Source organism: Trachurus trachurus (genome assembly GCF_905171665.1).
Source record: "Trachurus trachurus genome assembly, chromosome: 6".
In the NCBI taxonomy this organism is placed as follows: Eukaryota; Metazoa; Chordata; class Actinopteri; order Carangiformes; family Carangidae; genus Trachurus; species Trachurus trachurus.
This window is the reverse complement of record NC_139897.1, coordinates 24,674,891-24,700,636: the sequence shown is the minus strand read 5'-3', so window position 1 is coordinate 24,700,636 and position 25,746 is coordinate 24,674,891. Positions and strand designations below refer to the sequence as shown.

The 25,746-nt window shown below is 46.4% G+C and overlaps 1 protein-coding gene across 1 annotated transcript in view; it reads left to right on the top strand.

Moving 5' to 3' along the window:
- hipk2 (homeodomain interacting protein kinase 2) overlaps nucleotides 1-25,746 on the top strand; it is a 75,899-nt gene that overhangs the window by 18,207 nt on the left and 31,946 nt on the right. The window contains exon 2 of the mRNA XM_083973624.1: nucleotides 694-1,879. Coding sequence (XP_083829750.1) covers nucleotides 694-1,879 — 1,186 coding nt within the window. The remainder of the gene's footprint in view (nucleotides 1-693; nucleotides 1,880-25,746) is intronic.

Sequence of the window (25,746 nt, the reverse complement as noted above, 5' to 3'; positions counted from 1 at the left end):
TACCAACAAATACGCTGGGCTGGGTTGTCTAGTGGGGAAGGAAATTGCAATCATTCCTTTGGATTTTGTGTGTGTGTGTGTGTGAGTGTGACCCTGTTTTTGTGTACGATTGTGTGTTGCACCTCTGTCTCTGCGGAGCGTCCCATGAAAGGATATTCTTTTAGTATTCACTCAGCCTATTTTCTTTGCTGTAGATGGGAACAGCGGGGAAATGGCATTTCCTCTGCCTGAACCAGTGGTTTGCATAAGAACCACTCAATCTAAATCTGCTTATCTTTCCAGACATTCTGGCTTTTATTTATGTTATATAACAATATTTTTTTTAAAAAGAAGAGAAAACACATTGCATTGTTTAAAAAAAACATCCTTTTCCCAGCAGTTTTAATAACTTAGTATCTGATGTTTCACAGAGCAGACGTACTAACTGCTATTTCTCTTTAACATCCAAGCAACAAATGTTTCGTGACGTTTTGAAGGTTATTAAAATGCCTGTTACTTGACAATAATGTTAAGAGGTCAAGAGGTTAATATGCTGACGCAGCAGCGTATATGCTCGCTGTTTTAATGACCTGCTCTGACCCAAGCTGTCTTTATTTAAAGCTTGTAGCTACCACTCGTGTTTCAGACACTCTCAAATTCCTAACCTCTCACTTTCATCCCCCTCCTGTCCCTGCCCCTCCCCTCCTGTCACAGGTATGGCCTCGCAAGTGCAAGTGTTCTCCCCTCACACTCTCCAGTCAAGTGCCTTCTTTAGCGTGAAGAAACTGAAGGTGGAGCAGAGTTGTAACTGGGATATGACAGGGTACGGCACACACAGCAAAGTCTACAGCCACAACAGCAGCAAGAACGTGTCGGCCGCCAGCGGGCCCCTCGGCATCAACAGCTCCCTGCAGGTCGCCAGCTCCACGCTGCCCTACGAGCCGGCGCTCATCTTCCCAGCCAGCGCGGGCCACATCGTGGTCGCCTCAGCCAGCAGCACTTCGGGGGCCGTGGGGTCTCTGCTGGGCAGCGGGGGTGGAGGCAGCAGCAGCAACAGCAGCGGCGGCGGCGGAGGAGGTGGCGGCGGCGGCAGCGGTGTGGGCGGCGGACTCGGAGTTCACAACCTGACGCGCCGCAGCACGGTCAGTCTCCTGGATACCTACCAGCGATGCGGGCTTAAACGCAAGAGTGAGGAGCTCGACAACAACAGCAGCGTGCAGATCATTGAGGAGCACGGTCCACCGATGATCCAGAACGGAGCGGCCAGCGGGGCCACGGTGGCCACGGCGGCCACCGCCACCTCCACGGCCACGTCCAAGAACAGCGGCTCCAACAACGAGGGGGACTACCAGCTGGTGCAGCACGAGGTGCTCTGCTCCATGACCAACACCTACGAGGTGCTGGAGTTCCTGGGCAGAGGAACCTTCGGGCAGGTGGTCAAGTGCTGGAAGAGGGGCACCAACGAGATCGTGGCGATCAAGATCCTCAAGAATCACCCGTCGTACGCGCGGCAGGGTCAGATCGAGGTCAGCATCTTGGCGCGGCTCAGCACGGAGAGCGCGGACGACTACAACTTCGTGAGGGCCTACGAGTGCTTCCAGCACAAGAACCACACGTGCCTGGTGTTTGAGATGCTGGAGCAGAACCTGTACGACTTCCTCAAGCAGAACAAGTTCAGCCCGCTGCCGCTCAAATACATCCGGCCCGTGCTGCAGCAGGTCGCCACGGCGCTGATGAAGCTGAAGAGCTTGGGGCTGATCCACGCCGACCTGAAGCCGGAGAACATCATGCTGGTGGACCCGTCTCGACAGCCCTACAGGGTCAAGGTCATCGACTTCGGCTCGGCCAGCCACGTGTCCAAGGCGGTGTGCTCCACCTATCTGCAGTCCAGATACTACAGGTAAGAGCTGCAACTTTGTCTTTTATAATAGATAATAACCAAGTTGTGGAAGATTTCTGCAGTGACGGTGCAGATGCAGAAGCCCTGAGGGAGATATACAAATGAAAAAAGGGCCCGTCCCTGTTGTTTGTTCCTGTTTGTTCTGTCTGGGTGATCACTGCGCTCTCTGCTTCTTGTTGGATATTTGTGGCTGCTGCTTTAATAGGAATGTTTTCATAGTTGAGCTGATTATCTGGCCAAACACCCGGGTTTTGCTGCCAACCTTATGAGCTGCTGCTGAAGCCTTCTCTCCTCACTCCAATTCTGCCTTTCCTTTACCCCCACCCTCCTCCTCCTCCTCCTCTCCTCTCCCCACCTAGTTAACTCCCCCCCCCCCACCACCACCACCACCACCACCTCCTTTCAGTGTGGGAGAGGGCAGTAAAACTCAAACGCTTGCTGAGTAGCCAGCTGCTTATTGTGTTTCATCTGATAAAACAAGCATGTTTTACTGTTACTCTGATGGTTATAGAAGGCCTGTTTAGTTACTTCACAACCTACTGAAGCGCTGGTGAGGGCGAAACGGACCACAGAGAGAAGATTTTGAAGTCATTTTTTGCTATCATCAACCGACTCTGGGGAAGAAAGTGTTTTTTTTTCTTCCTACTTTGAATGGAAGAGGGTTTTTTTTTTTTTTTTTTTGAAAAGATCTCAAGAGAAACTCCCTCATTGAGGAAGGGCACCAATCATGTGGGGTGGCAGGCTGCCCACAGGCCTCTATTCACCCTTCTGCTCCCCCCAGGCCCCCGGACCCTCAGCCCCCCATCACCATGGCTGGCTCCCATTTCCCCCGGGATAGAGATGAGGGGTCAGCCCGAGTTCTCCTGTAATATGTGCCTGTAATCCACACCAGCGGGCCCTGCATTAGAACCAGATGACTCTCTGGGAAGGCCGCTCTTTCTTCTCCCAGCGTTTCTTAAACAGTCTCTTTTTTTTTTTCCTTTTCTTCTTCGTCTGCTGCCCATAGCAAACCAGTGTGTTTAGGTTTGAGCTGCGCGAGGAATCAAACAGTGTCCATGTCCGTTACAGAGAGAAGCTTTGTTTGGGTGCTGAGGGAAGAACAGGTGTGTGTGTGTGTGTGTGTGCGCTATGGTGCCACACATGTAAACGCACTGCAAAAACTCAAAATCTTTCAAAGAATATTTGTCTTATTTCTTGTCAAAATGTCTAATTTCTAGTCAAAACTAATCTCTCTCCACTTAAACTAAGACTCATCACCTAAAAATTAACTTGTTTTTAGATAATTTCACTTGTTTCAAACTAATTTTTATTTGAAATAAGTAGAAAAATCTGCCAGTGAAAGCATGTTTTTTGAGCTTGTAATAAGAAAGAAAAACTTGCTCCACTATCAGATTTTTCTACTTAATTCAAGTGAAAATATGCTTTAAAGAAGTAAAAAGTGTCTAAAAAACAAGCTACTTTTTATGTGGTGAGTCTTATTTTAAGTATAATGAGATTTGTTTTGACTAGAAATGACATTTTTGACTAGAATTGGTAAGACTTTGAGTTTTTGCAGTGTGTTGGCAGCCCTGCGATTGTGCACAGGGCAGATCCTGTCAGGAGGAGGTTTAGTTTAGTGGATCCTGTTGATGGAAGAGTTTGGTTTTGTTATCTTTACAGTTTATCATTAGCTTTGTGAAATATATATATGTATTTTTTTCACACTGAAGGCTACATTGTTTCTTGTTAGCAAGCAACTGGAAGGTGGCGGCGGGTGAGGCTCGCGGCGAGGAGAGGAGAGTCATCAGAGCAAACAGTAATGTGATTCATGTTATCACTTAATCACACATGACAGGTGTATTATTTCATTTAAGCTGCAGTGTTTATTGAATTGCGCTGTATAGACCTACACTCCTTCCCTCCAACCAGCTCCATCTTTATATATATATTTATATAAAGACGGGGATTTTGGACTGTGCGTATCAACAGGGCTGTGGTGCTGTTGTTGTTGTTGTATCGGTGTTGTTGCTCCTCCTGGGCGGTGGGTCAACAAGCAGGCCATAAAATGTTCCTGTTTGTTTTCTCGGGCAGTGACGAGTGGAGGAGAGCGGAGAGATCATCCCTTCATTTCCTCTTGGCAGCGGAGGAGGGGAAAGAAAGGCTGACATTGACCAGAAAATTACAGAACCAGCCACCAAAAAAACCCTCGACCAGGGACTTGGTGACCCTGGTTTGAGGCATTGGGAGTGGTGGTGTGTATGTGTATGTGTGTGTGTGTGTGTGGATGTACAGCAGCGTGACAGCAAGAGTGTGTGTTGTTTTTTTATTTTATTTATGTGTATGTGTGTGCGTGCTTTACCAAGATTTGTTGTTGTTGTTGTGAGGAGGAATGAGGCAAGTCTTACAGTTCGATTCAAAGAATGAACTCATGGGAGAAGACGGGCGCTACGGGTGTCTTCTTAACATCACCCGCAGTTCGGGCAGCAAACAAACTTTTTGGCTGTGTGGGTGAAAGGAGTTCATGGTGAGTTCAAAAGCTCAGAAGACAACATCAAACCATCTTTGATGATTTCTAGATGAGGAGATAGAAGGGCAGTTTCCTTTTACAGGGTAGAGATTACACACAGGTGTGATTTTCTCGCTCCTGACTGCGTTATACGCTGCCGTATCCCCCCACAATAGCAAAAAAAAAAAAAAAAACACCCTTCACCCACCCTCCTCCTTCCTCTCTCCCTCTCCACTTCTCTTCCTCCCTCTGCTCTGTCGTCTTCTTTGATTCTTGTTAAATAAAATATTTATGTCCTGTGCACTTAAGTTTTTCTCAACAACCGCTGTTTTTGATTGATGGGCTGAAATTACACGAGAGTGAGCTACTGCCACAGAAGAATCCTGAGAGCAACTTGTTTATCTTTCTTCTTTCTTTTCTTTTCTCTTCTTTACAACCTTTTCATATTGATGAGACTGAAGAATAAGTCTTTTCAGGCCTGTTGCAGACTGCGTATACCTACTAAGCTGTTATCACTTTTTTTTTTTTTTTGCTTTTTTGGGTGTTGGGTGTGCGTGTGTGTGTGGGAGGATGGATTTCATAACCTGTCGTCGCGCACACACACACACACACACAACGGCTAGTTTGCGTTTTGGGACATCATAGATATGCTGTCGACGTCGCATCATGTGCTGCTGTATAAGAGCCTTGCAAATGAGTTATGGATTTTCCACAAGGTTGACTCATGCAAATAAAACAGCAGTATTCAAGGTAAACAAGTGATGTGCTATTTGCGAGAACAGCTCTCAGGGTGCTTAGAGTTTCTATTCTGTTCGCTTCATCGCTGAGCGAACACAGCCTCACGTAGCCAGGCTCATCTATCCCTGTCAAACAGGTCCTGTCTGCAGCACTTACACACTCTCGGCGGAGCGACCGTATACTTCAAGACATCCAGTCTCCTCTGACAATTATTTAAATGTATTATTACCTCCAGCTCTCTCTGTGTAGTCTGCCACAGTGTCTCTCTGTCCTGTTCTTAATTATTCTTTGGTGTTTACGTCCTGATTACATCAACTCGTGACCTGTCCCCGGTCCTACTTCTTTTATCCTCCTTTCCTGCTCCCATTCCCGCCCCTGCTGCTATTGCCTATAGCTAATGATGCAACAGGTAAATCGGCTAGTCAAGCTCACCCTGTGCCAGATAAAGGGATTATTGTCTTGTCCCAGTTGGCCATATTCGTCCTATTTATCTCATCGGGTAAAGGCCGTGAATGCAGCGAGACATTATTTAAGTTTATGTAAAGTTTTCCTGAGGCGGAGCGTGCTGACAGGGGCCGGCCTTGTGGTGAAAAGGAGGTGTAGCGTGCAGACGGAGGCAGAAATGTACACTGCTACTGTCGTGTCTGCTCAGCTAGACTGTATCCAAAGCCAAGGCCTCCTTATTTAAGAATAGGGGTTTGTTGTCTGCTCTCTCACTCTACTGTAAGGCTAAATCTGGTGTCTGAGCGTAATATGTCTGAGTTCCCAATTACAAATCCCAACCCCACATCATTGGAGTCAGTTATAATAGAAATAACAAAGAAATTGTGTAGTTGTATTTAGATAGTTGTTGTTTTTCATTCACATTTCAATTCACCCACACAATTGATGATCATACATCATCACTGCCTGAGATTTCTGTCACCACTTCAACACAATGGAGATGAATGGTGCTGTATTTGGTTTGTTATTCTACCAAACGTGCTATTAACACTTATCACAGGGCAACAAGTGCAGGAATATTGTTGTATATATTGTCAGCTTTTTGTTGTAACAAAACATAGTATTTGGGCAGAGGCAGAAAGCATAGATAAATATTTAAAAGCCTGACCAAAAAAAAGAAATATATTCAGCAAGAAGCTAGAAGCAAGAAAACACAAGAAAACAAAAGGATTGGCCAGTAGTTTGCAAACATATAGACTCCTCCTCAGTGTATCGCAGTGAAGGTGACTCTCAGGATGGTTGAACTCCTTTTTTTACACAAACTTCCAAACGCATCCAATCATCCACCAATCAAAGATTTTGACACATAGGGCAGGGATTAATTATTTCTCTTAAGCTCTTTTCTTGCGTGTTTTGCGTGTAAAAATGGAAAAAAAAGAAGAATGCCCTCCAGGAGAAACTGTCTGAAAGTGCGTTCCATTATCTCCATATTTAAATAGTTAATTAACATGCTTCACTCTTCTCCCCTCACCCGCCCACCTCGGCTTTGAAAGCAGCTGTTTGGAGCAGTTTTATAAAGACTTTTTACCTTCATGGAGAAAAAGGGGGCTTTCTGACTCTGGGTGTCAACAGTGGCTCGCTCAACTGCCACGGGACAGAGGAGCAGCGACAGAGACAGCAATTTCCTCTTAGTAATTAAACATCTTAATATTAACAATCTGCAGAAGCCTGAAGCTGCTGCTGCTGCTGCGCCGCACACACATGTCAGCACCTGCCAGCCGGCTCCTATACCTACCTGTTATTTAACATGCACACACACATCACACACACGACAGACTTCACACTCGCGCATCGTGTATTATCAACATACGTGTGTGCGTGTGTGCGTGCGGGTTGGGCGTGTTAATGCTTTTGAAATCGCACATCAGATATTATGGATGAAAGGAAAAATGAGTCGAGAGTGTCTGAGAGGGAGGAATCAGCTTGTTGATGTCACAGGTAATCTGAGGTGGCCAGTGTGTATGTGTGTGTGTGTGTGTTATTAGGGGCTATCAGTGCTGGATGTTAAAGGGATAGTTCAACATTTTGGCAAATTGTCCCATTTCCATAATCCCTATAGTCATAGCTGTAGGTTTGTTACCTTTATTTGTCGGTGCAAGCTATTTTTAGAGCAGTGGAGCCGAGCGGCGAGCTGCTACGCTACGGAGGCTAATGGGATTTTTTGGTTTCCCTCATCAAACTCATCAAATACACAATCCAACAACTCCAAAACGCTTTCGTGGACAAGTTGTGACCTGCACATTCACAACGCTGTGAGATAATAACAGAACGTTACCAGACAGAGTTGTTTTTGAGGCAAATTCATGCAAAACAGCTGATGCGCGTTCCCGTCGGGGGCAGTTTTTCAGCAATGCAGTCTCTGCGTTTACCTCTAAAACGACTCTTGTCTCATAACGTTCCATTATTATCTCATATCGTGGTGAATGTGCAGGTCACACAACTTGTCCACAAGAGCGTTTTGGAGTTGTTGGATTGTGTATTTGATGAGTTTGATGAAGGAATCCAAGAAATCCCATTAGCCTCCGTAGCGTAGCTCTGAGCAGCTCGTGGCTCTGCTCCACCATTCTAAAAATAGCTTGCACTGACAATTAAAGGTATCAAACCTACTGCTATTGTATGACTATAGCGATTATGGCAATGGGCCAATCTGCCAAAATGTTGAACTATCCCTTTAATGTATCTAGATGGAAACTTCGCCTCTATGTTCTTCTATTCTACTTTTAGAGCACATATCTTTATTCGTGTTGGCAAGTGAAGATGGGTGCAGCAGCTGATGCTACAGTGGGATCTGTCATCAGGGGTGGTGGTGGTGGTGGTGCAGTCTGAGTCTGAGGTGCCGGGGTCTGGAGGTGCAGTAAGAGTGTGTAAGACGAGCTTCTGCCCCCCCACCCCCCCACCTGTCTATGTAGCTATCTATCTGTCTCTCTATCTGTTGTTAGCGTCGCAACAGCCAAGCCAAGCCAGACACACAGACAGACAGACAGGGCAGGCGTTCCAGCACATTTACCCTGCCTCCGTGCGAAACATCAAGGGGTGTTTTAATGAATGAGGTTGCTATTAGTTACTGTTCTGTGAAGCGTGTGTTAAAGCGTATGTGTGTATGTGCCAGACAAGGGAGAGAGAGACAGAGAGAGAGAGAGAGGTTAGGTAGGTAAACACAGGGATCAGGTTGCTACAGAGGGAAGAAGAAGAAGAAGAAGAAGAAGAAAGAAAAGATGAATTAGAAAAGGATGGAAAGGCAAGACTCACCACCTCAGTGGCTGTGACGCTGTTAATAGCACAGGTGTTGTTTATTGGACGATTCACAAAAAAGTGTCCTGAATGTGGGAGGGAGAAGGTAAAAGGACAGAGGTGTGTGTGTGTGTGTGTGAGGTCGTTGTTTTGCATTCCTCACCAGTACCTGGAACAGCGCTCTCTTTCCCCCCCAAGCAGTGGCAGATTATTACTAATGCAGATGAGCTTTCATTAGGTTCAGCCTGACTGGGTGGCTGCTCTAGCATGTTGTTACTTCTTTTTTTTTTGGCTGACTTTCTGCTCATTTTTTGTTTTTTTAATATATAAAGCTTTATATTTCCACCGTATGACCACACACGACCATCCTGGTGGTGTTGCAGATGCTGAAATCACTGGATGGTATCAAGACCTGATGGCATGAAAAGAAAGAAAGACCCCAAAAGTGATAATTACCGCTCCCTGTATTCACTCGGTGTGTGTTTTTTTTTATTTTTTATGACAGCCATAACATCTTAGTATGCATGACAGAATCCTAATAACCTGTTTCTCATTTATAATTTGCCTCTGGGCAGCACTTCCATGTGTCTCCACAGAGGAGCCGGCAAGCTGGAGACATGTAGCAGCTAAGCTAATTAACTACCGGTAGTCGAGCGTGTGCATCGGAACATATGCAGTAGTCAGTCGTTAACAGTCATTTTGATAAATAATGAACCAGGATTATTTAATAATAACTCTTATAGGGACAAAATGTAACCTTTGCCCTTTGGCTGATGGATATATATATACCTACAAAAATGTTTGTTTACCCCTGCCAGGGCCCCCCATACGATATAAGATGGAGCTTTCTGAGTTGCACCACATCATTTGATCCCGGCTACTCGTCTTTGTTCTCCCTCACAGTTCAATTTCCATACATTTCCCAGGATATTAAGCTGACGGAAATTAAGCCGCCTTGATAAAATGCAGCGAGCCGCCCACTCATGCTCACGAAGAAGGCTGCAGTCTCTCTCTCTTGCTCTATATTGATTGGCTCATTTGAAACACTGGATTTTTTTTTCTTTCCTCCCTCAGCCTTTGAGCCTTTGAGGTGGTTTAAAAAAAATGTTAGCAGCGCACAAGTAGGAACTTGTTCAGCCTTACAGGTGTATGAGGAGTCGCTGCGTAGCCTAACACCACGACGCGGGCTATATAGCTGCAAAAATCATAAAAGTGGAAGGTCATTATTAAGACGGGGGTGGGGGGCCGGCTTCGACTGACTGACTGACGGGTTACGACCGCGCATGCACAGAACAATGGGATTTTCTTCCCACTTAAAGTCTGAAAATCATTAACTGCACAGGTGAAATTTCTCACAGCAGCAGTCACATATTAATTATCCAGCGCGCCACAGATTCGTCTTTCTCTTTTCTGAATTCAAGCACCAGTGGGTTGGCAGGGGTGACGGCTGCCATCATGCAGCTGACTGGCACAGGTGCCCCCAGGTCTAAATAAATCATGAGGCGTCCTGCTGTTTGCCCCCCCCCAACACCTTCTTTTACCCCCTCCACCACCATTCCTGTATGCCTGCCATCCCTCCGCGGGGAGCTCCAGAAAAAAAAAAGGGGGGAAGCTCCCCTCCAACCACCACACTGCCTCTCCTCTCCTCTCCTCTCCTCTCCTCTCCTCTCCTCTCCTCTCCTCTCCTCTCCTCTCCTCTCCTCTCCTCTCCTCTCCTCTCCTCGCCGCTCCTTCCCTTTTCTCTTCTCTCCCACCTCACCTTCCCTTCCCTTCCCTTGACTCCCCCCCATCTTCACCTCTTCCATCCACTTACATGAATATTTAAAAGCTAACACCAGGATGGAAAATATGCAGCAAGGGCAGCGGAGACTTGCGAAAAAGACAGAGAGGGAGGGAGGGAGGGAGGGAGGGAGTGAGTGAGAGAGAAAAAGAAATGTTCATTTTGGGACCATGGATTTCCTAATTTAAGGCAGGTCATGGGAGTGCTGATGAAATTCAGAGAGGGCAACACACAGACAGAGACAGAGACAGAGAGAGAAAGACAGTTAGGGAGACAGAAAAACAGAGAGTGTTAATCGCAATCAGAGACAGAAAGAGAGAGAGAGACAGACAGACAGAGGGCAGGATGAACACTGAGCGAGACTGATCCAAGCTATAGCTGTCCAGCTGGGGAGAGGACTGGGGGGGATTGGGGAGGCCCGGCAGGGACCTGCAATTGGCTCCATGCTGGCTCTCTCTCTGTGTGTGTGTGTGTGTGTGTGTGTGTGTGTGTGTGTGTGTGTGTGTGTGTGTGTGTGTGTGTGTGTGTGTGTGTGTGTGTGTGTGTGTGCATGCGCATGTGTTGGGGACTAACTGCCACTGTGACAGAGGATGCCTGGTGTGCAGAGGCCCATGCAGGCTCCCATGAAGTTTTCAACAGAACAAAACAGATGCATTTGTTTTCTCAATTGGAGGAATTTGCTAATGTGCATATACAAGGGTAAATAGTTTGGCTAATTTGCGGCAGGCAAGTGGGCAGAGCTCTCCGCCGCTCAGCCAGCCAGCTGGGGCCCCTGTATATAGAGAGAAAAAGAGGCTTTGATGACCCCCCCTCTCTCTCTCTCTTCCCCCCCCCTTCTCTCTTCATTTAGTATCATCTCTTACTCGAGACAATAACTTGATTTTTCCTCAAACCACATTTTAACAAATTTATCCCTCTGCCTTTATGTCCTGCCACTCCCTCCCTCCCTCCCTCCCCCTTTTCAAATGTGTTTCGTCGCATTTGACAGAAGATGTTCTGCAGTCGCAGTTAAACATAGCTCATATTCATGGTGACAGTTGTCGCTCTATAAAAATGTTGCTATTTGTCATTGCAGATGGCAGAATTAAATGAGGCTCTGTTCTTAACACGCCGGCTATTTTCAGCCCTTAAAGTCATAAAGCGACGCGGTTATATGTGACTTTTACATTTCGATTAGTAACGTCACACTCACTCACATTCACATTTGTGCTATAGTCAGTTTCAGATGGGATCAAGAAATGTTTTATAAAGGTAATTCATTTAAATAAAGAAGACAATGGGATAAAATGAAGCTGCTAGACGAGGTTTGACAATACATAACGCAGCCGTGATTTACAGGAAGTTTTTGTTGCACCATTCGGGCAATTTATAGGTCAACAAAAGGGTAAAGGGAAGTTTATGACATGATGTTTATCAGCACAGAGGATCGGATGTGACCATCTGTTGGCACTGAGGAGTCATCTGAGTTGAAGTCTTGCATAGCAATCTTGTTTAGATGCCACGAGAGAAAAAAAAAAAACAGTTTCCACACACACACAATGTACGTCAGCACCCTCATTCTTCCCCTGACCTTGTCCTCACATACGGTCGTCTCTGGGGGGCTTCTGGGGATGAGCTCAGAGGAGTTTTCATCAAAATAGCTTTTTTTTTGTTAATATAATGGCCATGCAAGATCCTGTCAAAGCCGTGCGGTATAGTCTTAAAAAAATGGAGTCTGAAGCAAATCCTAATTCACCCAAGCTTGATAAATAATTTAATATGACTAATAGCGGCTTGTGACAGAGAACGTATCGCCATGGTGTATCAGATTGCGGTGGTTTCGGCCTGAGGCGTAATTTGTTTGGAAAAATAATTACTCCTGTATTGGATCCTGGTTAAATATTAAAAGGGTTAGCATTAGGAATGGGGCGGCATCCAAGGGTGTTTTCGGTCTGTTCGTGCGGTTAAACCCCATGTTGTTGCAGACAGACTGCACACACAGAGGAAGAGGAGGGGAAACAGCTGTATTTTATTGGTAAAATCAAACTGCATTGCTAAATTTCCCATAAGAAGAGCATATTTGCAAGCTAATGAACTTTCCCTGCGCGCTTGCCCACCAAGCTTTGAAGACTAATCCCAGTGTTTTATGAGCAAGGAGCGTCGGATTGTCTGTTGAGTTCAGCTGGTTATTGAGTGTGCAAGCAGAGCGGCACCAAAGAGCATAAAGACGTTATATATATATATATCAGCCCAGAGAAGAAACAAGGGTAAAAAAAAAAAAACATGATCCAGTGAGATATATAGAGTTAGGTAGATAACACAAAGAATAAAAAGCAGAAATACTACAAAAAAAGATGAAAAAGACGAAAAGAAAACAGAACGAACCAGATTAACGTACTAAATGCAGTGGTTACGTTGTGTCTCTCTACACACAACCTGTCCAGTGTTCATATTCTACCAACCACCTCATGTACGTACAGTAACACACAGCATCTCAGTGTGAACTGGACATTAGCTCCCATCACCCCCTTTAAACTCAGCGGGGACGTCGGGGAGGCAGCGGCACGACCACGGCACACAACGTTTCATTACAGTCAGGATCTACAGTATACATTATCAAACAGATGGCTTCCCTTTAAACAAAGACAGTGTTGTTGTCCTTGTACCCAGGGAAAGGGAATTACATGTATCCCCCCCCCCCTCTCCCCCCTCCCTTCCCTCCCTACCTCTCCCTCTCCCTCTCCCTCTCTCTTTTTATGATGGCATTTCCATATACACACCGCCCTCAGACACACATCCTCCTTACATATGTGGACACACAAAACTTTCTTTATGTTCCCCATTGAAGACTAATGACTTAAACAGATATGACAGCTCAACACACTCATTATAGACATGTTACACAAATCCATTTGTACACCCAGCAGCTCTGCACAAGCTGCTTTCAATACAGAATAATACAGGAAATACATTTAATCCAATGTAATGAAAAATAATAATACAGCACACAAATATACCATTAGAAACTTCAATACCGGTAGCCCATACGTAATATCACTAGAATACTCCGAAACACTTTTCTGTCCCGTATTCATTCCTTTATTTTTGTCTTGCGTTGTTGTCATTATGAATGAAGAACATTAGCTCGCATAAAAAGGAGTCTCTCTTTCTCTGTTGCGTCCGTCGCCATGGCAACCAAGGCTCTTGTCCCCCCCCCCTGAAATTGCTCCGTTTGCTTCTGAAGGTGCAACACCTGAACTAGAGCGGGGCTGTTTTGATCCGCCTGCCTGCCCCAACCGACCGACCGGCCGACAGCTGTGTACTTTGGGGACAGGGAGGGCCCTTGAGCCACACTCTCATCTCGCTGCTATTGTTTGCCCAGGTGGGCCAGGAGGACACCCCCACCTCCACCCCCTCCTCACCTCCATCTACCTCACCCCCCTTCCTCCTCCTCCTCCTCCTCCTCCTCCTCTCTCTTCTCTTCTCTCACTCTCGCCTTCGCCTCCCTCTCTCTATCTCATTCCCTCTCTCACTCTCGATCCCTTCCTCTTTCTCTCTCGTCTCTCTGTCTTTTGTTCCACGGGGACCTGTGGTCCAACTGAAGCTCTCGGTTACACAAAGAAACCCAAATTGGCTTTCATCTGCAGCCTGTTACCAGCTGTGTACATTGTGCGTTTGTGCTCCGTCTAAAGCACCAAAAAGAAAAAAAGAAAAAAAAAAAGCTATAGATTTTACCCATGACAGTGTTATTATTATTGGCTTTGAGTCATATTATAGTAGCTCGAGCTCGTCGCGCAGGAGGAGAAGGTTTCGCTGCTCATCATACAACTCCGGGGCAGGTTTTCTAATTTCTTACTCTGTGTGGCGTGCCTTTGCTGTTAGCGCTGCCGTTTACATGCACGCTCCCATCTTTCTGGTTTTCAAGCAGGTTTTAAATGTAAAAATTAAAGGATGAGGAGGTGGAGAAGAGAAGAGAAGAAGCCCCCAGAGGCCCCCTTCTCTACTTCCATCTTGGGTCAATATGTGTGCCAAGCTCTTGACATAACACTCATACCCCCCCCCCTCACTACTTTCTCCCCCAAAGGCCCAAACTCCCAAACCCAGCCTATTATTCACAGTGTCACCATGGTGACAACGAGGCTTCAAGTCAGACACAAAGATGGAGTTTTTAGGTGTGTTCATTCGCTCTTCCTTCTGAGTGTGTGTGTGTGTGTGTGTGTGACAGGGAGACGGCCCATTTAGCATACCCGGGGTTTCTGGCCTTGTATCCAGCGCTCCTGAGGGCACGGAGAAGAACAGCTGAGAAAACAGCAGGGAGCGTTCATTAGTGCTCCCTGCCCCTTGTCCCCCATTTTTTCCCCTCTTTGCGTCCTTTTTTTAAATATTTTTTTCTCTACATCTTTCCATCCGTCGTCATCCTCCCTTAACCTCCCTCCCTTTCTCAGATGTCCTCTCTCTCCCTTCCATCCCTCCCTTCCCTTCCCTTCCCTTCCTCTCTCCATTTCCTTTATCCTGACCTCTTGTCCCTCACGCAAAGCTGCCTGGCATTTCAATCATCACATCCAGAAGCCGTGTACTGTAGGATCACAAAGCCTCTCTCACAGCTGGCCACCACGAGGGCAGAGAGTCTCAACATGCATGTGCTGCACTTCGACATACATTTACAGGCTGTGAGATGCAATGACAGAAACAGTAATATCTCACTAAAACTGTATATATTTGGTGTACAGGATGTTATATCAGTTTCAGATGCTCTAACAGGTGTCCTACAGTCAAATGTCTGTACTCTGTACCCTACGAGCGCCCGTGCTGCCGCTGATGTGAGTTAACTCACCTGCTCAGTCAAAGGTAATTGTTATCGCAGGAGCAGAGACTTTAACAGACTCCTTGAACTCGTGCGCACGTCGTTCTTTTGCGCTCCGAGTCTTCGCTTTGTGCACGTCGCAGCTCGAATCAATCACAGCTGCAGCACCTGTTCTACAGAAATGCCAGCATCCGTTAAAAAGGCACTCTGTTCGTCTGTTCGTTTGTTTGTTTGTCTGTCGGTCGGTCGGTCGGCGTGTCTGTCAGTTTTTGTTTGCCTTTTTCTTTTTTGCGGGAGCAGGGGGAAAAGGGGAGCAGAATGGATGACTAAGTGCACTGAATCATAAATGAGTTGAGGAGTGTGTCGGTGCATCGGGGAGGCTCAGTGTGATAGGAACCAGCTACCTGTCACATTTCTGTCTCCTCTTTGTTTTCAGCCTAAAATAAGCCCTTCTCTCTGTATGAAAAGAAGCCATTTTGTCGTGGGGGCTAATTGCACCAAGCCGGCATCCAGGGGTAGCCTAAAAATTCATAACAACAGCCCCTGTTTTATTTTATTTCCCAATATGCTGCAGACAGACCGAAGCAAGGACGACCCTGGTCACAAAATGTTGAGCCTATATGCACAACAGACGATGACCCTCGGCTCGCTGCATGGGGACAGTTTTGTTAAGGTTTATTTTACGCAGCAAGTTGGATTAGTATGGGATGTCCACTATGAGAATATTTAAGGATTTATAGATGCAACACAGGAAAGCTAGAAAGCACAAGTAAGGACAGCAGCGTGCTCCAGTACAGCGCACCTCCCTCCGCCTCCTTTCCCGTTGTTAAACTGGGTGTGAGGAGAGCTATTTGCATTACAAGGTTCCTGTGGAGCAGAATAAAATGCAGACAGAGCTGTGAGCAAAACGAACACTCTCAGGGTGGCCCTGCGCTAATTGCGACCGGGGTGCATTTACTGATTATAGTTAAGTGGTCCAAAATGGTCCCCTGCTCTCTGTTACATTGACCCACTCCCTCCCCTGGTGGATGTGGTCAATAGCAGGGGCCTGTTGAGATGCCTTTCCACTGAGAGAAGAAAACATGCCCCAATCCTGCCTGTCTCCTCGCTCCGTCTCCCCGTAGCACACGGAGACGGGAGGGGAGAGTCGGGAGGGGAGGGGAGTGAGGGAGGAAGCACCGACTTTAAATCAGAGTTTATAACAAGGTGAACAATGGAGTGGCGACAGCAGGAAGCAGACGGCTGCTATTTTCATTTATCTCTTGTGAAATAAATGTTGAATTGAAATACAAATACCAAATTGGATCTGCCGCAACGCCGGCTAAAATGATTTGCCTCAAGTGTGAACAATGACTGTTAAAGAAAAGAAGAAGAAGAGGAAGAAGAAGAAAAAAAAGACGACTCAACTCGTTCATGTTCTTGAGGCTGTGTGTCTTTTCTTTTTCTTTTTCTTTTTTTTGTGAGTGCATCTGCAGCTCATGATTATTCATGTCGCCAGCAGAAACATGCAAGTGCGGTCAAATGGAAATTAATGGAATGCAAAGTGGGATGTAAATGTAGCTGCAGAAGAGGGAAATTAAAACTCCTCCGCTTAAAGATCCTGCAAGGTTGCATTCAAAGACGACGGGGCCCATGCAGACGGGTCAGTGTGTTTTATTTATTTTTTATTTTTCTGTTTCCTCTCTTTCCTGTTGCCTGCATGCGCCGACGTAACAGGAGGGCCCCGGCGGTGGGAGAGCAGGCCGGGGTGATATAACAGCCACTGGATCACTCAGGCTTTGATCTCCCCTCTGGGCTTCTAAGCATCTATGGGATGGTCTTTAGTCTTTAGGCGTATACTGATGAGGAGGTGGAGATCTCACACCCCCTCTAGTGCCGGCTCCTCGCTAGCAGGTCTCTCCATTTGACCACACAGAGCATATTATCTTTAGCCCGGCTGTCAGTGGGATACTGCTGGACTTTTTTCTTTCTTCCTTTCTTTTTTTGGGAGTTTTCTTCTTTTTTTTCCATGTAGAAATATAGCCACTGACCTGGTTCTGGTTATGCTAGATGGGTCAACTCTGTCTCTTTTTTTCTTGTGCGTCTCTCTCCCATAAGGAGTTGCTTCCTTCCCTAAGTGTTTTTCTCAGAGGGGGTTGGAGTCTCACAGCAGGTCTAGTGTTTTACATAACCCTAACACAGTGATGTAATTCCTTCTTTCCCTGAATGCTGGTGTCATGAAACATGGGGCTGTGTCCCTCCAGCCGCTCAGTCCACCCTTGTGTCATAATCTCTCTCTCTCCTATGCCTGCTCTCATCCCACTCCGATTTATGTAATTAACTGATGTCACCGCTCTGGATCGCTTGCAAACACTGTATCACTGCAGCCCTGATTTCCCTTAAAAGTAACAAATCCTTGAGGACCTGTGGTCTATTAAGTCTGTTATTCACATAGCTTACAGTTATATGAAGGGGGGGTGGGGGTATAGGGGTGGGGGAGGACATTAAAAGTCAGAAAATAACAAGCCCCATTACATAAACATGGAGAAGTAATTGGGGTAGAGAGAGAGAGAGAGAGAAAAAGTTTCTTTTATTATAGGAGCTAGCAAAATTACTACATGCCAATTAGAGAGTGAGTGTTTTATGAGTTTGGCTCGCTGACGTAGAGGGATTTGCATGTGTATGCATGTGTGTGTATGGGAGTATGTGTGTGTTTGTGCAAATGGGTGTATGGAGTCAGAAAGGGGTTAGCCTTGTGTGACTAATACATCACACAGCCTGTGCTTTTGGAGCACAAATACTAACAAGAGCACACAACAGCCATTCAGGGCTAGGTTCTCTGAAAAAAATAAAAAAAAATAAAAAAATAATGCTCCTATCAAAGCTGGGTGGGGACTCCTTTTGTTTGTGTACATGGATGGCTGTTTGCACTCCTGTATGCACATCTGTGTGTACAAGCACAAACAAACATCCAACTGTGCTGGATGATTAGATTTCCAGGACGTGGTCAGTGGCTCGTGTGACTTCATGCATCCATACGGTGACCCTCTCTCTGGCTGGCAAGCAGACCTGACCTACAAACAGACGTATAGACACTGGACAGACACTAAATCCAGATAGAGAGGGGGGGGGGGGGGGGGGCAGACAGACAGACAGAGAGGGAAAGTAACAGACTGCTAAAGAAGCAGACAGACAGAGAGACAGAGCTATACAGACGGGATGGAGGGCAGGGACGGGGATGGAGGGCAGGGACTGGCTGCGGGGAGATTCAGGCTCTTTGAATGAACATTTAGGTTAGACAGACTGGGTGAATGTGTCAGGCTTCGCCCGCTGCCCTCAGACATAGATCAAACATAGAACCAGCCATCCAGGACACATCACGTTGCTCAAGGCCCAATGTCGCCCCCCCCCCCCCCCCCCCTCTCCCCTCTCCCCCCTCTCTCCTCCCTCTCCCCTGCCTGGGCCAGGGACTCTGCCTCCCTTCCCCCTGGAGGGGAGGAGATCCAAGGACGTCTCCTCCTGAAGTTTCCATGGTTGCATATCTCGGCGAGATCCAGCCTTGTTTGTTTTGCCTGCAACATGCTCCGCTGCACCGACCCACATTAATGAAGTGCTCGCAGACTTAACCCCTTAGCTGGGCCCGAACGCGTGGTGCACATATACACAACATCCGCACGTCACAGATGCACCATTTGTTTCCTTGTTTCCAGCATTTCATCGCCGTGGTGACATTTAAACTACCATGTGATGGGGGGGGGATGAGCTCGGTTTGTGTGTTTCCGGCGTCCCATGTACTGTAGAAAGCCTGATAATAATGAGGGAGAGAAAAAAAAGGGGCAGAGGAGAGGGGTGGGGTCAATATGCTAATAGTGGGTGTGCATTTAGATGCCTCACCACCAGCGTGGAGTGGTTTGGAGAGATGGGCTATCATTCTCCACCTCCTTTCCCCTCATTATCCCCCAGCGTCTCTCTCCATCTCTGTCCTCCCCCATTCTCTGCTTTCTGCTCTCATCCCTCTCCATGCCCTTCACTATCTTCTCTCCTATACCCCCCCCCCCCCTCTCCTCCTCTCCTTCCCTCCTCACCTGCCCTTCTCCATCTCCCTCCTGGTACTCCTTTTTCCACCCCGAACGCCTCTCTCCCACAATATGAGATACATTTGTTTTCCTCTGCCAGGGCTCGGGGAGTGGGACGCGTGGCGTGCAAAGTGCTGATGTGTTGGTTTCTGGGTAATTATAACATCCCTCGGTCTCCAAGAAAACTCTAAACTAATGTTTAATTTGCCTCCGCGCTCAAAGGAAGCCCCTTCTTTGTTATTGCCGTGGCAATTAGCCGCAGCTAAGGCCCAGGCATTTCCTGTGATTGTTGTGATTTGCATAGAGAGCGAATCAGAGAGAGAGTATCGAGACCCTGTACCCCCTCTTCTTCGCACACTTGCCATTAGAGCCACCCACTCCTCCCTTCCTACCTCCTTTCCCCTTGTCCCCCCCCTTCTCGCTGTACCAAAATCTCCATCAGTGACCTAGCAACTGAAACCCCCGGTGCCCCCTCGCTTGTCTGATACATCTTCATGTTGCGGCTGATTGACACAGGAGGAAACTCGCTAACTGCATGGAGGCCAGGGCCAACACAACAAAATCATTTCATTTTGTTTTCCAAGACGAACAGTGTCGGCAGGTCACATGTTTCTGATCCCCGATGGTCATCCTCCAGTCGCAGCCAATAGCTTCTAATTACCTGTCTGCTTGTAGCCTAGCTGGTGGCATTCTGCTGAGGACGGCGCTAATGGATGTCGTTAATTGAAAGTATGAACATGGATGAAGATGTCACACACCAGTTACGTGTGCACACTGTGTGGCCACACGCAAATGCATTTTTTTATTACTTTTTGTTGGGATGTGGCGCAGCAGCAGCAGCAGCAGCAGCAGCAGCAGCAGCAGCAGCAGCAGCAGCAGCAGCAGCAGAAGCAGCAGCACTATGGAGCCTATGTGTAGTTAATGAGATTATCAGTCACAAAGTAAACAGCTAGATGATGGTGAACGTGCTGTTTTTTGGTCCTGAGGGGAAACCATTAACTAGGATTGCTGCATCATGGCAGCCTATTGTGTTTTCTGCTCTGGCCAGATAAGAAATAGATCCCCCCCACCCCATCCCTGACTGTTTAATCTCAGGCTGAATGCAAGCTGCCATGTTTTATGACAGTATTGTTACTGTGTGTCCACAACTGGCATGGGTTTCTTTATCAGCAGTCACAACATATTTGTTATCACTGAGTTCTTTTGAATTTATGGGGTTGTTACGCGTTAAGCGTAACCTTAATGAACTTCCGCAGAACAGCTCATTTCCATAAAAGCCTCTTTCTTTTTTTTCGCAGCTTTGTTAAGCTTTAGTTTTATTAGAATACCTGAATGAATTTGCATTGCCTTATCAACCTGCCTCTGCATCTGCGCTTACTATAATAGTACCACTGTGCGATATGATATCCACATTTCCTCCGCTGCTTCTCTCTTATGCTCTCATCAGATTATTGGTACTGGCATTTTCCCATTTGTGGGTTTTAGTGCAAAGAGCTGTGGCTTCAGGGGGCCAGTTTAGTGGAGAGAGAGAGAGAAAGCGAGATAGATAGAAAGTGGGAGCAGAGAGAAAGGAAATGAGAGAAAGAGGGGTAGGCAGAGAGCTAATGGTGAGATAGAGGGTAAGCTGCAGGGGCTGTTAAACCTGAGGAGTGGCTAATCCATGAGACGGCACTCTGCGCTCATCTGCTCTGGACTGGTGTGGCACGATGGTTGGCAAGTGGCACATCCAGGGCCCCAGCAGTCAGACATAGCCTCCTGATCTATATTTCAAAGCTGGAATTCAGTAATGAGCTCCCATCTTCCTTTTTGGTAGTAGAAGACTCTCTTTGTGGAACTAATTGAAAGTGGCATGTGGAGCGCCGGGGAGCTCTTTAGGGGCTGCGCTGCATTTCAAGGGATGTGAGGAGATAAGCCCACATGCTGCCGTCGCCGCCGCCTTCGTCGTGGCTTTTGTGTCACAGGTCTGAAATAAACAGTTCTCTTATAGAGGGAGAGCGATGCACTTCACGCCATTGTGAGGGGGGGCGTTGTGTCTTTTTTTTTTTTTTGCATGTGTTTGTGCATGTGTGTGTGTTTTCGCCTCCAACAACCTGTGTCCATAGCCGAAATTACACCCCCGCACACATTCCGCATCTCCTCTTCCATCCCTCCCCTTAATAAATCTAGTTTTCTGTGTCAGCTCATCAGAGATGTGGCGTATATGTGTGTGTGTGTGTGTGTGTGTGCACGCTCTGAGCACACACTCTCTGATGGGAGATGGGCTTTCTCTATTACAGATATGGAAATGGCCCGAGACGTATGCAGTTAGACTGATATACTGCGTGGCATTTACTGAAATGATGAAACAGAGCCTGCGCCTTAACTATTTACAGACACACATACACATACACACAGGCCTGCATCCATGGACACTAATATATACACACCGCACTCACTTTCACGCACACACACACACTCGACGCGGTTGGTATTTCACTTGGTGCTTGGCAGGTGTGTGTGGATTCAGCTCCGCTTCGCCCATTTGGCCTGGCTGCCGGCTGCAGGCTGTGTGGGTTTTGGAGCCAGTGAGAAGCTCATGGGCAGGAAGGAGTCGGACACATGTCACTGAGGCTTCTTCATGACTTTTTTTTTTTTTTTTTGTGTGTGTGTGTGTTTTTTTTCTCCAAAATGCAGCTTGGCACATTCCTTAGCGGTTAAAGCTGTGGGAAATTTTGCCATGTACATCTGGATCTTAGGAGGAAACTTGTGGGAACTTTTTTTGGAGTATCAAAGTATGTTCGGATGGTTTTATGGCATGAAGACCTGACTCGACTATCGGTCAAGTCATTCTCAGCGCGTGGTAAATGATAGCTATATAGCACCCACCACCAAAAAAAAGCGGGGGATAGGATGAACTAGTGGAAGAGAAGCAGCGTCTCCCTGAAGTGATGTTCCACTGATCCCACCCCTCACCCCCCTCCGCGTTACGATCAAACGGGAGGCTCCTGTTTCCGTTCCGGGCTTTGCAACTCGTCTCATACGCTTATTTATTACGTTATGAAGGTGGTTTTGTGTATCAGCTGCTGTTGCTGCATGCTGATCACTGGCAACAAGATAGCCTCGCAGTCACAGATGGAGTTATTAGATTATGTCGTCTGTTTGCTGACATGTCTTTTTTTACCCCTGTCAACACGACGACGCACCTTGAAGGAAGAAAAAAAAAAAAAAAAAACGCTGCCACAAGAGAATAAGATGATATCCTTTAACAGCAGAATATGAAAAGAAGTGATTAACATGCACGCAGCTCTTAGTCTTTTTTTTTTTTTTTTTTTTTTTTTATCCACTGTTGTTTTGGCCTCAGCCACTTGTGTCTAACCTCATCATGTAAACTGTGAATGAGCTGAGGGACGAAGGAGCAGGAGGACAGATATTTCTTCTCCTTCTGCAGAGCAATTTGAAACTCTGATGCAGCGGTGAAAGAAGCATACACTCTGTTTTTTGGGGAGGAGAGGAGGTGGTGGGGGTGAATGTGTGAAAGATGGTGAGCAGAAGGGACGGAGGCGTGGTGGATGGTGATGGGTGAACGACGTGGAAACAAGGAGGAGAGGGGAGTAGTGTAGTGTAGTCGGGGGAACAGCCCATGCATGCAGCTCGGTGCCCAGCTGTGTGGAGCTGCCCCTTGGGTTTGGGGAGGCTGCTGAGGAATGTGGTTGACGTGAGTCTGAGTCTTTCAGGCCGGAGATAGCGAAGGCCCAGGGCACGCAGCTGTGAGCGCTGATGACTGGGGAGAGGCTATGTGTGTGAATGTGTGTCTCTGTGTGTGTGTGCATGTCCATTCCTACTAAAAGAGATAGTTTGTGGCTGCTCTTGTGTGAGTGCACGTCAGCTCATGGGCATGTGTGTGTGTGTGTCTCTATGTGATGTTTGCTGCGACCTTCTTCTGCCGGCCGCAGCTGAGGCCCCAACCCTCCCTCTGTCCCAGGGAAAAAAGGAACAACATTTTGGACTCATTTCCTGTTTCGAGAGCTCAGGGGCACGCGCACTTTCGCCTCGTTCGTCTGGAATGTGAGACAGCACCAGATTACAAGAAGCTATATACCTCCCTCCAGGATCAGTCAGTCGGTCGGTCGGCCGTTTTTTTTGCCCCGTCGAGCCGAGAGCAGCTTTGTTCAGAGCGAGGCCTGTCAGGAAGAGATGACAACTAACTTTTGTTCTGGAGATTTCCTGTCCTGTCCGGGGCAAAAGGCTCGGTTCAAGTGCAGAGAGGCTATAGGCGCTGTAACACCAACCACTCCCTCTGCCTCCTCCCTCTTATTATTGCTCCCTCCTTTTTTCTTTTTTCTTTTTTTTTTTTCCCGCCACTCGAATCCCGACCGCTCATATTTCCCACCCGCCGACCAATTATAGTGCCCTGTGTGTCGGGGAGAAGTGATCTGATTGGCTGTGTCGGGGGTGTCTGGGAGGTCAGAGCTGTGTTCATTTCACACTGTGTCCTTTTTGGACTTCCTCCAGCAGCATCCTCAGAGCGCGCACACCGACAGCAGCAGAAGAAGACGAGGAAGACGAAGAGGAAAAGCGGGGAGAGGGGGGGAAGAAAAGGAGGGAAGTGGGCAAAGAGAGAGAGATGAAAAAGAGAGAGTTCCTCTGTACACAGCCCCTCGATGCAATATGATTTCTTGGCTGAGGAATCGTAAATGTGTCATGTTTAGCGCCGGTTTAAAATTCACATTGACTCCAGCAGGCACCTCCAGTTTTTTTTTTTTTTGCTTGTACTGTAAAACTGTCTGTTGCCTTCGACTCTGCAACAAAAGGAAATGTTCAGAGCCAGAATGCCTTTGTTATGTGTGTGTGTATGTGTGTGTGACAGAGAGAGAGAGGGGATGGTCTTCCCTCTGGGCAAGGTAAGCTAAGACAGGAAAACACCTGGTTAAGGGAGGCAACAGCCATCAGTTATGGTGCCGTCACAGGACGTTTCATATGTGTGTGTGTGTGTGTGTGAGTGTGGAATGTTTTTTATCACACAGACACACATAAACCATGATGACAGCATATTTGTCATCCATTCCTTGGCATATCTCGCCATGGAAAATAAAAATCTTGTCACATCCATGAAAGCACTGTGAAGAGTCTTGTCTGTCATTAGTCTCCCATGAGCAACAGTCTCCCATCTCAGGTGGTGCTGTCAGTTTTTCTACCATCTTCTTGTAAACATAACCTTTCCCCCACTGCCACCGTACGTGTTCATATCATTTACTAAATACTAACACGTGTAAGAGGAAATATCTGAGCCTCAAGAAAAACACGACGTCTTACGTGCAGTGTTTCCATTATGTTTTATAGCTGTAATCAAGTATTCTTGTTATTTCATCTGTATATTTTTTTTCCATTTATCGAGCATAAATTAAAAACATTTGTTGCTTTTCTTGTTTTATTACATTGGAAAAACCAATACTCTTTATGTTTTCGGGCAGTTCATCTGACAACTCGTTTTCTTCTATTGAAGATATTTCATCGTTTTACTATAACAAAGAATAATCATCCGTTATCGACAGTGAACGCCCCTTGAACTCTCTGATCAGAGATACAGTACACGCTGCGGGATATTAACTCTGCCTCATTGTCACTTGTCTTTACAAATCCACAACATGCTCCTTCACACACCACCACCCCCTGCACCTCCCCGAGTCCACAACCTCCACAGCGATGCAGCCTAATTATAACAATATATTTATGTCACTCCCTTCTTTTAATCACACGCACAAAACACATGTAAGCTTCAGACACTGTGTGTACATTCCTCACACACTCCAGAATAGATTTGATGTTTGTCCAAATTACTATTTGGATGAAATCATCACTGTCGGCTGCTGTCTCCCTGACTGAGGCCACAGCAGCGAGAGGGGGAAGAAAAATAATGTCATATTGTCCATAATAATTGAATCTTCAAGTATGGCTACATGAAAAGGATAATGCTGTATTGATTGTTGCTATACAGTAATTGCTTTCCCTCAATAGACAAGGTATGGCATATTAAATGGCAAGCATGCCTTCATTGTTTGTCAGTGCGGACCATATATAGTCGGGGATGGGAGAGAATTATCTCTCCATATGACAGAGGGAAGGAAACACAATACAGAGGTATTGTCATTGAGAGGTGATTAACTGGGACTACACTTACAAATGAATGCAGGGTTGCACTGTTGCTGGGCCAAATTAATTACCTGTCATTGTGACTGATTGTTTTTGAAGACCTCTCTTATTGTTATTGCCTGCCGTAAGAAGAAAAAGGGCTTCTCGCTGCATTTTCGCCATTTGCAGAGAGAGAGAGAGGCAACGACGTAAACACAAATGAGTGATGATGAAAGGCTACATTTCATATTGTGTTTAGGATTCACATGTGTTTACTCTGTGAGTTATTCCATAATAATGGGAGAATAAGAAAAAAAAAAAAAAAAAGCCAGAGGAGTGCAGGTCGTATTGAATAAACATTAGATATCTTTTGTTTTTATAAATTCATGCATGCACATATGGCTGAATTTGTGTGAAAGCATTTAATTACCAGCAGTAGCCCACACCATGTGTATTAATAGTACTGATTCTGAATAGTGAGTTACAGCGCTGATCATTATTCATAGAGATTTATGTGGAAAAAAAGCAGACGCTGCCCTTTTCGTGGGATCTCAATGTAGAATAATGTAGATATATCAAAAGACATGAAACCACACGTGGTTATGCTTTGTTCTATAACTTGGGTGGAGGCATCAGAACTTTTCAATGCATGACTTCCTCTACTACTGTATATACATATACAAG